At 38.4% G+C, this 13,378-nt stretch overlaps 2 protein-coding genes across 2 annotated transcripts; one reads left to right on the forward strand and one right to left on the reverse strand.

The window, feature by feature from the left end:
* Positions 1-207: 207 nt before the first annotated feature.
* LOC149403256 (Phototropic-responsive NPH3 family protein) lies at positions 208-3,704 on the forward strand. Its single transcript, XM_089609273.1, has 4 exons — positions 208-670; positions 768-1,510; positions 1,786-2,390; positions 3,166-3,704. Exons 1-4 carry the CDS (start codon positions 612-614, stop codon positions 3,652-3,654), a joined length of 1,896 nt encoding a protein of 631 aa, XP_089465399.1. The 5' UTR covers positions 208-611; the 3' UTR covers positions 3,655-3,704.
* Positions 3,705-11,456: 7,752 nt separating this feature from the next.
* On the reverse strand, positions 11,457-12,255 carry LOC149403257 (uncharacterized). The gene has a single exon (XM_089609534.1). It carries the CDS (start codon positions 12,028-12,030, stop codon positions 11,728-11,730), a length of 303 nt encoding a protein of 100 aa, XP_089465660.1. The 5' UTR covers positions 12,031-12,255; the 3' UTR covers positions 11,457-11,727.
* Between the last annotated feature and the right edge of the window lie 1,123 nt (positions 12,256-13,378).

The raw sequence follows: 13,378 nt of genomic DNA on the forward strand, positions 1-13,378 counted from the left end.
CTTTGATTGATTCGGTGTCTCGAGAGTCGAGAGGATTGTGTTGTTGGGATTGCAGTGAATTTTTATTCTCCTCCTTTGTTTTAGCTTGTCAAAATCACATTTGGGGGTACATAAATATTGACCGATAGGACAATAATAGACGAGACCATGGTGTTTTGATCTTCTGGGTTTTTGTCACTTTTCACTATTATTTTATTTATCACATATATATATATATATGTATATATAAATAGTGACTCAAAATTCTGTACATTAAACCCCTAAATTGCATCACATACTCTCACAGACAAACCAAAAGCTCTTTGTTTTCGTTCCCAATTTTTCATTTTTTTTTCTTATCCCTTTTCTATTAATTTTTCTTTCTCCTTCTCTCTCTCTCTCTCTTTCTCTCTCACACACAGACACACACAACAAACATATCCAAGAAAAAGTCGCGTGTCCCTTTACCAAGAATCTTGCTTCATTTCTATTTTCAGCTTTGATGAAGAATTCCAATTCTGTGTGAATAATCTCTGCTATCACCGGGCAAATGGTCTCGCTTCAAACTCCCATATGAACACATAACTAAATCATTATTAAAAAAAGAAAAAAAAAGAAAAAGAGAACCAGTCATGAAGTTCATGAAACTCGGATCTCGTCCGGACACTTTCTACACCACCGAAGCCATAAGGTAATAATAATACTTCCCTTACACAAAAAAATCATATATTGTCCCTCTAATCTCTAACCATAATTTTTTTTTTTTTTTTACAATTATGATTAATCAGGTCTATCTCCACAGAAGTGTCAAGTGACCTCATAATCCAAGTAAAAGGCAGCAGATATCTGCTCCACAAGTTCCCACTTCTGTCCAAATGCCAGAGGCTGCAGAGGCTCTGCTCGGAGTCGGAGTCGTCGGAGTCGACTTCCTCGCCGGAGCCGAGGCGCCACGTGGCGGTCCAGCTCCCGGACTTCCCCGGCGGAGCCGAGGCTTTCGAGCTCTGCGCCAAGTTCTGCTACGGGATCACGATCACGCTGAGCGCGCACAACGTGGTGGCGGCGCGGTGCGCGGCGGAGTACCTTATGATGAGTGAGGACGCGGAGCGGGGGAACCTGGCCCACAAGATCGAGGCGTTCCTCGCCTCGTGCGTCCTCGCCGGGTGGAGGGACACCATAGTTGCGCTGAGGACCACCCGGGCATTGCCCGTGTGGTCCGAGGAGCTGGGGATCACGGGACGCTGCGCCGACGCGTTGGCCAGGAGGGTCCTGGCCAACCCGTCGCGGGTCCCGCTCTCCCACAGCCGGTCCCGGGGCGGAGGAGCGTCCGCCCCGGAGAAGCCGAGGGGGTGGTGGGCCGAGGATCTCGCCGACCTCGAGATCGAGCTTTATTGGAGGACCATGGTCGGGGTCAAATCCGGCGGGAAAGTCCCCCCCGCCTTGATCGGGGACGCTCTCAAGATATACGCCGCCAGGTGGCTCCCCGGCGCCCCCAGGAACGGCTTTTCCGACGACTTTGACTCTGAATCCGCCGGTAATTTATAATTTTTTTAGGAGAGAAAAAAAAAAAATTCGAGGGGAGCTTAAGCCCCTGGTGGGAGGTATTAGAAGCAGTCAGTGATGGAGCTAGACTCTAAATTTAAGGGAGCCTAGAGTGAAAAACATTTTTTTTAGGGGAGTAATTTATAAAGGTAAAAAATAAGAGAAAAAAGTTAATTCTGCTGATGATGGTTGTTGGTCGCTGATGAATATCATTTTTCTTACAGCAATATACTGATAGAAAATTTTGGTGGTTTTTATAATGAGCAGGCGAGGCGGGTACTACGAAGCGGAGGTTCCTGCTAGAGTCCATAGTGAGCTTACTCCCGCAAGAAAAAGGGGCGGTTTCGTGCGGTTTTTTGCTAAAGCTACTGAGTGCGGCCCACATTCTTCGGGCCTCGAGCCAGTCGAGGGGGGAGCTTGTGAGACGGGCGGCGGTCCAGCTCGAGGAGGCTTCCGTCGAAGACTTGCTCATCCCGAGCATCAGCGGCGGGCCCGCCGGGCCCAACAAGAGGAGCAGAGCGAGGTACGACGTGGACGTGGTGATCGATATATTGGAGCAGTTCATGGTTCAAGGGCAGCAGAGCCCGCCGGGGAGCCCGTTGTCGAGGCCCAAGCTCGGGTCGGAGATCAGGAGGAGGCGGTCGAGGTCGGCCGAGAACGTGGACTTCGAGTTTCAGGAGAGCCGCAGATCCTCGTCGGCCTCGCACGGCTCGAGGATCAAAGTCGCGAAGCTCGTCGACGGTTATCTCCAAGAGGTCGCCGGAGAACCCAACTTGTGCCTCGACAAGTTCATCGCCGTCGCCGAGGCCGTCCCGGAGTTCTCCAGGGTCGACCATGATGATCTCTACAGAGCAATTGACATTTACCTCAAGGTAAAAAAAAAAAACGTATATTAATACAAGTCAATATTTAATTTAATTGTGTCAGAAAATGTTACATTCCCTTGTCACGGTCTTAGAATGTGGGTCAGTTATATACTACTAGCAGATAACCAACTTTCTTTGACCTTAAAATCCTGTCATAGTCAAATTTATTCACCAGCTGTGATTATAAAGATGGCCCACCCCCAAAAAATAAAAAATAAAAGTAAATTAACAAAAAAAAAAAAAACCGTAAAATTTATGTATTTTTTTGTTCATCACTTCATTGTACCATACTATTCTAGGGTGGCTTCCTTAATGAGACCAAAAAAAAATATTATTTAAGATCTTTTATATAATTTGCAGTTGAGTATTTTTTTTTTTTTTTTGGGTTTATTAAAGAATTCTGCTGTATTAAAAAGTAATTAAGCTTAGGCATCGAAAAATAGTTTACCGAAAAAGAAAACAAAATTTCAAATACACTTTTGGGTGTTAAGAAAATTAATTCTTTTCAGTTCAGGTTGAAACTAACAAGGACTACTTAAGGGGTTAATCCAACATTGTGCTAGTCACCAAAGCTACTTCATGTTTGTTATAGCAATGAGAAATCATATGTTATATCATGAACTCCTTAACTATGTGTGTTATTAGGTGCTCGTAGTTTTTGTTTTTCCTTTTAACTTATGCCCGTTTGAGCTTGGTGGGTTCTGATACCATGTGAGAGTACAAAATTTCATACATGAAGAGCTAAATATTTTAATTTGCGAACCTAAAAAAAAAAAAACAGGCACATCCCGAGGCGACAAAGAGCGAGAGGAAGCGACTTTGCAAAGTCTTGGACTGCAAGAAACTGTCGGTGGAGGCGTGCATGCACGCGGCCCAAAACGAGACGCTGCCGCTCCGAGTTGTGGTCCAAGTCCTCTTCTTCGAGCAGGCTCGGGCCACGATGGGCTGCAACGGAAAAGTCAGGCCCAATAACGAGACGCTCCCGAGCAACATAAAGGCGATTTTGGCCTCGCACGGGATTGACCCATCGAACCGGACCGAGGACCAGTGGAGCACCGTGTCGTCGGGCCCCACGAAGCCCCGCGGCGTGTCGACCCTAAGGATGAAGCTAGCCGAGGAGGACGAGAGCGGGCTCGACCGAGCCATTGCGAGGAGCTCGAGCTCGAGCTCGAGGCTCAAGGCCTTTTGTGCTCTTCCCACGAGGCCCAAGAGAATGCTCACCAAGTTTTGGTCCTCGGCCCATAGAACGACTCCTTCCGAAAAGAATTGATTATTATTTTGTATTTATTCATATTTTGAGTGAGTTTTTTTTTTTTTTTTTTAATTAATAATATGATATAATTGAATTAATCAAATGTAACTTGTAGTAGGGGAAAAAACTAAAAATTGTTTAAGAATCAACTACCCAATGCTGGCCTGTTAGTCATAATAACAAGATTTAAAGTTCATAAAAAAAAAAGGTCTCTTGGTTGAAAAAATGGAAAAACCTTTATTAGTTGTAAATGACTAATTTTTTGTGGGGCCAATTTTGATGTGTTTTGTCTGTAAATCTGCAACACCTTGTGTTTTGTATCACTCTCATCGTCCTTGGGTTCTCAATATCTAGCTTAATCAAAGATTTATTCCTTGGTTAACATCGTGTGTCTGATTTTCTACACTATTCGCGAGCTTTGATGTGGAATCTCGTATGTAATCAATTACTATCTTCCTTTTTTTTTTGGAGATTAGCCATCCTACAAATACGTATTCTTTTCACATGATTTTATCAACGGAGAAGATTCAAATATTGAGGTTTCTTGTTATTTTTTTATTTATTTTTTTTTTCCCTTTTTCTAAAATTTTTATTCTGTGAATGCCACTCAAACAAGTTACCAATTGTAATGCAATTTGAATTTGTTGCAAAATGAAATTGAGAATGGTTGATTTATGCATGATAAAATTGTTAATGTAACGATGGTTTGTAAATTTTTTTGATAAGATTGGAGACAAAGATTATCATTACCAAAAAGTTTTGACTAATAAAAAATATTAATTTTTTTTAACCGAAATCGTATTACTGTAATTTTACCTTCTTCAACTATTTTCGTTTAAGATGTTTTCAACTGGTTTAAATGAATTGGAAATGTTAATATATACCAAAAATTTCATTTTGAAAAGTGAAATTTGTTGTCAGTAGTCTATTTTACATTTTTTATTAGGGAAATAACCAAAGTTTCATTTAATTAAAAAAAAGCCTATTTTTTTCTTAGCGGACAATTATACCCTTCGTGAATCAGTTAATTTAACAGGCTGAATTGAGTTAGGTTCATTAATTAATTGAATGTTTGGATTGAAAGTTCACAAAAAAATTTACAAAAATCAGAACTTAAGTCAATTCTTATTCAAAGCATTCAATTAATTAACCTAATTCCTAATTCAGTCAGTTAGTAAATTAACTTTACTCACAAAAAAATCATAATCTAACATAATTCTTAATTCAACCAATCAGTTAATTAATTAACCTAACTCAATTCAGTCAGTTAATTAATTAACTGATTTGTGAATTAGCACTGAATCAACAAAATAGCTCAACAATTCCGAGACCAAACCAAGTTCTATATAACTTCAATTCAGACATCAAGCTTATAATTTGTAAATCCCCAATTATTCTCAATCTGAAACCCTAATTCCAAATCTCTTAGCTTGACCGAGATGTATCTTCACTTCGTCCTCGTTGCTTTTCTTCCTCAGTCGTTGGTGAAGGAGGGAGCTCGGAATTGCCGCCGATCAGGTCGCGCATAGGAGCTTGCCGGAACTCGCGATGGGCTCTCGTCGGAGGCGCGCGTCGGGTGACGATCTCAAGCTTGTTGATCTGTGGGATGATCTACAACGACGATGGACGACGATTGGCGACGAACGAGAGAGAGGCGTTGGTTGATCAGAAACGACGATGGACGATGATCGGCGACGACGCGACGACGTGAAATGGATCGGCGGCGTGAAGTGTATCGACGAGTTTAGGTTTAGGTTTGGGAAATTTTGGAAAATTTGATCGAGTTATGGATTTGCTTTGTTATATACATGGATAATTTAGGTAGTGAAATATCACTTGAGCTATTTCCTTAATTTATTCAAACCGGAGCTATTCTTCTAATATTGATAGACTAATTGGTCTAGTATACTCACTTTCCCTTTTGAAAAAAATAGTAAAAAATTAAATCTCAAGCTAGGACGCAATTTATTACTAGAACATTTTATGAAGTGTTATAATCACAACACAATGAATTTGAGAATGACTAACCTTATATACCTTAGACAACATTTAATAGCTTAAGAGGGACTTATTAAGGACACAAATGTAACACATCAATACAAACTCAACCAGAGAAGTACACATTCGATTGACCAATTTGTGGACATGATTGCCAATGTTTTGCTTACTTCTCTCTCCACGTAGCACTGACTAGATGACTCCAGTAACAACAATAGGATGAGTCATTTTCCTTCTAGGCTTTGGTATACCACAACATTCCAACATATAATAAGTAGCTATATGAAAGTTATAATCACTTGATTTATAAATTAAATTTATTTTAATAAATAATAGAAAAATATTACAGATTAAGCCACTTGAAACATTAAATGCTTTAAACATGTTTAAATTCTAACCACGTTTAATGATGTGACCTCGCTAATCAGATAGTATTTTATATGATTGTCATTAGCATTATTTTCATACTTTAATTTTAATAAATATACGTTAATTTTGATAAATGACTAATTTATCAAAATAAACGAAACGTTGACTAATTCTTAAAATTAAATTTAAAACTGGCTAAATAACAACGGCGCTCTAAATATTATTTGTTATTTCTGACTTACTCACTCTTACTTAGATGACTATAGTCCTTTTGATTCTAGGTTTTGAAATACATTGCAACATATGTATTAAATAGTTATCTATGTATGGAAAATATAAATTTGAAGGAAAATATAAACAGAACCGAAAGGGACAAAATCATAATCTTATGTTGTGGAATGCGTTTCAAAGTCATGAAAAAATGTGAGACAAAATTGAGAATGATAGTGATAAGAGAGATGAATGATGGTCTCATATATATAAATTTGGATTCAGATAAAAAAAAAAATTATATAATATTTGATAAATTTTATTTTCCACATGATATTTTTATGGTCGAAATGTTAAAGTTCAGGGGTACTAAGGACTTGATCTTAGGAAGACTTCAAACCCAAATCCCGGACTTTAAAATCCTAGATATGTCTAAATATAGGGTACAATAAGTGTATTTAAATAAAATTATGGCACAAATTCAGTATTATGTTGTTGAGAATGAATGAAATTTAATCTAATTTAATAATTTGATTTCAAATTTTAATTTTTTCATGAGCAAAATGTATAAATATGGGTGAGCATCCGTTTGAAGGTAATTTGCGTTTAGTCACGACAATGGAGGGCCTAAACAACTCATTCCCGCCATACCGCCGTATGTCGGGTCATGTTTAATCGTGACAAGAAAAAAATTGAATGTTTTACTAGGATAGTCGCGACAAACCTGCGACTAATTCCGCGGCTAAATTCGCAACTATATGCTAGCGGCCAAAATGTCGCACCTAGTTATATTTAGTCTCACATTTTTAGTCGCGAAAGGTGTTGCGACTATGCACAAAATAGTCTCGCATTGATCGTCACTATCTCCAGAGTCTTGTTTCTTCTTCTTCTTCTTTTTTTTTTCTTTCATGTGTGGCTGCTCTTTAACGCGGGCAGCCGAATGGGAAAAAAAATGTGATGGGAATTTACTAAAATGTACTCTTATTTTCAGAAGAAATATGTAGAATGTATTCATACCAGATTAATACGAATGGAATGCAAATATCATTTTGTCACTCTAGCCACGAACCAGAAAGTTCCATTCCAATTAGAACCGTACCAAAATTCTGATTCCGAACTTTCAATGGAATATAATTTTTTTTTTTTTTTTGTTTGCCCAAGTTTAGCTGCTTCTCTTCCATAGTTTTAAGTGTTTGTATTTATTCACGGGCTATTAATTTAAATATTAGTTTTCGTGTTTTTGTGTAGTGTTGACGTCGGTTGAAATCTGTTTATTGTATTGAGCATATTGGCAATGATTATTATTATGTTTGGTCTTTGGTGATGATCAAAGTTTTCATTATTATTGTGATTCTTATTGTTGTTATTATCTAGCTGGGTTGAAACAGACTTGTCACAAGGTATGGTTTGGATTAGCTTAGAAAAAAAAAATCAACTGTTCAAAAAGGCATACAACAAATAGAGCAAAAATCTAAATGGTGGTCGTTGGTCTTTGGACATCATTATGATCTTGATTATGATTATTTGGGTCATCATGTTCTTTTCTCCATTCAATATTTTGTTTTATTAAGATATAATAACATTAACTTAAACATTTAGAATCCACTTTCACTGCAGGAAAAAAAAAAAAAAAAAAACATCCGAGATATTCTCACTGGCTTTATTATTATCCTATTTTATTTTCTGACCTTTCTTTTAACATGCGATACTTTGACACATTTCTGGTTATTTCGTGTTACGTACAGCAGTATCTTAGTGGATAATATGAATGAAGTTTAGAGATTTAGGTAACCAGAATAATGGTGGATATTGTTGGATTGAAACCCACGTCATTTGTCCATTAAGCGGAGTAAAGACTTGGTGGCGTCGTTTGGTGAGACAAACGACACTGGAATTGGATTAATTTAGTCCTAGTGTGTTTGATCTTTGCCTAATCCAACGATCACGATCGCTTCACAGCTGGAATATAAAAGACAAGCGAAGACTGGTGTTGACCTAATCGATTTATTATTGTATGTTTGTACAACTACTACAAATTTCATTTTCTGGTGCGCAAGGGTATCCGGTGCGACATGTGTGCATCGTGTGAGACATGTCGCCCGGGATACATTTCCATAAAATAAAAAATTTTGCTCATTTTAAGTGGTATCGGGTGCGACATGTCGCAGCCAATACTATCCGGTGAGACATGTCGCACCTAAAAGTCTTAAAAATTTTAGGCGGGTTTAAAATCCCTCCTGAATTGAATTTTTTTAGTATCCGGTGCGACATGTCGCACCTAAAAATATTAAATTAAAATTATAAAATACCGCTCATTCTTTTTCTTCCTCATGCCTATCTCATTCTCTCCCTCTATCTCAATCTCTATCTCTTTCTCTCTCTCTCTCGTCCCCTCGTCGCCTCTCCTCCGCGCCGGATCCCCTCCTCCTCTCTTTTGCGCTCCCTTCCTCTTCGCTGCCGCCCGTCCTCCTCGCCGGCGCCTCTCCTTCTCGCCGCCGAGCCTAAGTAAGTTCTCTCACTCTCTTTATCTCTAGCTAACTCACTCTCTTTCTCCGATCTGTCGGCCGACGACCTCAGCCCCGGCTACCGAGCACCTCCGCCGAGCACCTTCGTCGAGCACCTCTGCCGAGCACCTCTGCCGCCCAAGACCGCGACGACCGTGTCTGCCCCGTCACAATGCCTCCTCCCTCGCCGGGCCTCAACCCTCGCCGCCCCTCCTCCCTCGCCGGTCTCGCCTTCGACAACCAATTATTTATTTTAATTAAAATAACGTATTAGGTGCGACATGTCGCACCTAATACTCGTTTTATTAGATTTTCTGAAGCTAAATAGGTGAGACTTTGGGTGCGACATGTCGCACTGAAAAGTGTCGCACCTAATATGTGACACTTTTAGGTGCGACATATCGCACCCGAAACCTTTAGCGACGGACTTTTGGGTGCGACAATGTCGCACCTAAAATCGTACCCGAAGAACTTTCGGGTGCAACATTTTGGACATCGGGTGCGACTTTTGTCGCACCCGATGTCTATATTTGTAGTAGTGTACTCGTCGCTAAAGTTTGTTTTCCCTATGCAATTTCTCTTCTTCGAGTGATACAATTGGATCTATCCAATCGTTTTGATCGTGAGTTCCTTGTGTGCGCTATGTAAAGTGATTCTTTGTAATGTCTTAATAAATATTGTACTATGTGTGAGAGAAGTGATCTGGGTTGAAGGCGCGGTCGATTCTAAGGCTAGTGCATGAGCTTTTGCGGTTGGAGCTCAACGGGGATTAGGATTCAAACCAAGTTTTTGGATTGGATCTGAACCTCGGTAAAAATACCTTGTGTCCTTTTATCTATTGCACTTTTCTTTTATGTTATATGGTTTGTGTAGTTGCATGTTTGTGGATTACGGTAGAAATTAGGGCAAAAGTTACTACAAATTGACATAATTATTAATTATTTTTTTGTGATTAGCAAAAAAATTTATAATATCTTGTAATATCTCTCATTTCTCGTTCACGATTCTCATTCTAGATTCTCTGGTTTAGACTTACTGATTGTGAGGCGAAAAATGCTCATAATAATGACACGAACAAAATTAAAGGCTATTTGTATTTTGGAAATCTCTCAGCAAAGTATCAAGCCTTAGTGTCAAAACTAGATTAGGTGGAGATCGATTCTGAACTCCGCGCATAAACCTCTTCAAATCCCCTAATGGATGTAGATGTCTATTAACGATCAAAACTCAATCCCAACAAAACTATGGCGACATCGAAAGCTTTGGCTCGTAGCCAAATAATATACTAAAAACCTACAAATTCGATTAGCATGAAATATTATCTCATGTGGCAATTTTAACACCATACAAGTTCTACTTTCACTATTTGCTAATCTGGAGTGACCATTGTTTCAACTCGACGTGAAGAATACATTCATGAGTGGTGAACTCGAAGAAGAGGTCCATATGAAAATTCTCCGAGGCTTCAACAACGAAGAGTTCTCCAACAATGTGTGCAAGCTCAAAGAGATACCAAATCTAAAAACAATTATATCGTCATAATTCGTAGTCAAGGATCTATGAAATTTGAGATACTTCCTTGGAGTGGAAGTAGCTCAGTCTCAAAGGGTATCACTCTCTTAGAGGGAATATCGACTTACTCAAAGATATATTGGCATGTTCAGGTGCAAATCAGCTACCACTCTGATAGCAACCTGAACTGTTATCGGATAAAATTTGCATAGGCAAAAGACTCACACAAAATTCAAACAAAAAATTTAATAGGACTAAATAACCTCATGATACAAAAATCACCCAAAAACACTGGACATGGCTTCAAAGTCTAAACTAAAAACCCTAACATGCCTAGATCTAAATAGAAGTAAACTACAAATAAAAACATATACAAATAAGAGAGAAAATGGCTTATATACATACCATGAGTTTAAGTAAAATATTATATTCGTGTCTTTGGTTTTTAAAAATGTCACGTTTGTAATTTCGGTTTTACATATATAACAAAATGGTACAACATCCTTCGGTGAGGGAAGATATTACCACAGGAGTCAAGCCAAAGTGGTCGACGTCCATCTGTGTGAGCGCCATAAAGTTCTATCATGTCGATCTGAATAATAAAACCAATGTCTGAGAAATGATGATATCCGGCCCAATCACAAGGAAGCTCGCCGGAAAACAAAAAAGACAATGGGGGATGGGAAAGGACGAGACTTCTACGCTGGTTTGACTAGTGCAGCGTCTCACGATCCGGACAAAGGGAGAGCAGACGAAGAGAGTTTTATGACAAAACCTTAATTTCATGAAGAGAGGCTTTTTCGGAATAGATTTTTGCTTTTACTTCTCTTTTCCCCTTATACAATAAAAAGTAATTGATGACATGTTTCTTATTGATTTTAAAATACGGGATTGGATGATAGTATTAGACAAAAATTCAAGAGATATTGTGGCTTAAGTATATATATTCAATTTCATTTTTCGGAAATCTTCTAGCTTTTTTTTTTTTTTTTTTTTTTTTTTTTTTTTTTTTTTTTCTTTACTCAACTTGTCGGTGCTCTATACCGGTATACAAATTTATGTGACTCGTATTGTATTGAAATCTGGAATAATTAATAAGGTTGATGGGACAGATATGCCATATACTATTCATTTCGTTCATCAAATTTAATTATGAATTTATAGGTGATTCACCTACATATTCATAATTAAATTTCTGAAAAAAAAAACTAGCCAATAATAACGCCAGATCTTAATCATCCCATCTCATTAAAAGTAAAACTATAGCAGTAGAAAATATTGATTTACATGGTACAAACTTCAAATAATTGAAATAGTGAAAATTATTTATAAATCACTATCACAATACAAATATATATGAAAATGATGACCGCTTACAGTACAAGCACTCAATTATTATGTACATATAGAATTGAACAACAGGAAGAAAAAAAAACGTAGTACTACTCATAAGCCAAATAAGTAGCAGAATTATTATATTATAATAATTAATACGAGTTTACGATGCATGAGTAGTAGTAGTAGTAGTAGTATGATTAGCCTTGGCTATGGCGTTGAAAGGAGTGTCAGTGCTTTTGGTTCGTTGGAGAGTCGGAGATCGGTGCAATCTGCATCTGAAAGAGCCTGCGTGGGTCGTCGGAGAACACAGACAGTTATTCTTCGTCATGCTGGGTTGCCTTGTGAGCCCAAGCCCATTTCCAGGCCCAGAACTATTAGCCATCACTTGATCACCTTCCGATGGAATCTCCACCTTCATATCATCACCCACTTTTCCGGTGTTTATTATACCACCACTCTCCATTATATATTTCACTCTAATATTCTTTGAGAGAGAGAGAGAGAGGAAGAAGAGAAGTGGGAAATGGGGAGCTGATCACAAAGGCCTTTTATCAATGTGATGAGATATAGCAAAAAAGGAAAAGTAGGGGGAAAATAAATTAAAAAAAATAGTGTATATATCTAATAATGATGTGATGTAAAACCGAGATGGGCATGCACTACTATCTTCTTATCTGCTTATTATTGTGGCCTCTTCTCTATGTGTGTGACACGGGAGTCATGAATGACATTAGAAATGGTATGTAAAATCAACTAAAATATATAATGTGATTGTGTGTGATAAGTAACGTCACACCTGTGTTTATCACCTTTTGGAAAAATGACTCAGCCCACTCTTTAAACAAATTGGTCACCCCATCATCATATGCATCACGATGATTAATTTCTGTTGTAGGGTATGTACATATATTTTGTGTCCCACGCCAATGACCAGTGTTGCACGTTATCAATAATCACTGAAGACAACAAAAATCAATAGTTCTCTCAACTTTGGCCTTTGTGACATTATTTGCAAAAATATTGCCAAATCATTGGCTAGGTTTTCCAGTTATTGATCTCCGAAAATTATCTAATGTTAGATTTCAATTTCAGCGTTAAAAAAATACCGGCATAAATATCTAATATTTTCGTGATCATACACTCAAATCCTTAATTTTTTTTCACACCTAATGTTAAATTTCAGGTTCACCGTTGTATTTTGCTGTTATATCTTAAGAGAAGTGCATGTGTCGCGATTTTGTGTATCGATGTGATTTTATATAAAATGTGCAATAAAAAATTAAAAATAAAAACTAAGGAAAAAGGAAATTAAAAAAATAAATATTTTCCCAAAATGCTTTCTCTCTTCCCATTTGCGTCGATCACTTATTTCATAGCCCAAACTTGAGAGAATATCATGAGATTAAGGAATTTTTAAATGCAGTAGAGAGAGAGAGAGGTAAAAGAGTAATTTTGTACCCTTTTGGTGTGACGGTCGATCTCCAAGCTAATCTCTATTGTCGATCGTTTTCGGAAATATTAAATTCCTTGTGACTTGCAAGGAATGATCCATATCAAAATCCAAACGAGGCCCACAAGAAAGCCCAATCCAGACGCACAAAGGCACAAAAGTCTATCCAGGATAAGTCCACAAAGAAAGGCGAGGAAAAACAAAAAAAGAGAAAAAAAACGCCCTTGGCGCCCCGTGCCACGGCCAGGCCTGTCATGCCCTTCAATGGGGCGTCGTGCCATCGAGAAAACAAGCGCGCGCCTGCATTCAACTTGTGCGCGTACGGCCTTTTGCGCGCGCCTTGCCTTCGTCCAATCCGACG

The sequence above is a fragment of the Urtica dioica genome, chromosome 3, assembly GCF_054948205.1.
Source record: "Urtica dioica subsp. dioica isolate 48M chromosome 3, U.dioica_male_clone48M_v1_H2, whole genome shotgun sequence".
In the NCBI taxonomy this organism is placed as follows: Eukaryota; Viridiplantae; Streptophyta; class Magnoliopsida; order Rosales; family Urticaceae; genus Urtica; species Urtica dioica.

Coding starts and splice junctions, on each gene's coding strand:
- LOC149403256 (XM_089609273.1), top strand. CDS start 612: ATGAAGTTCATGAAACTCGGATCTCGTCCGGACACTTTCTACACCACC. Junction 671..767: donor TACACCACCGAAGCCATAAG/GTAATAATAATA, acceptor ATGATTAATCAG/GTCTATCTCCACAGAAGTGT. Junction 1,511..1,785: donor CTTTGACTCTGAATCCGCCG/GTAATTTATAAT, acceptor TATAATGAGCAG/GCGAGGCGGGTACTACGAAG.
- LOC149403257 (XM_089609534.1), bottom strand. CDS start 12,030: ATGGAGAGTGGTGGTATAATAAACACCGGAAAAGTGGGTGATGATATG.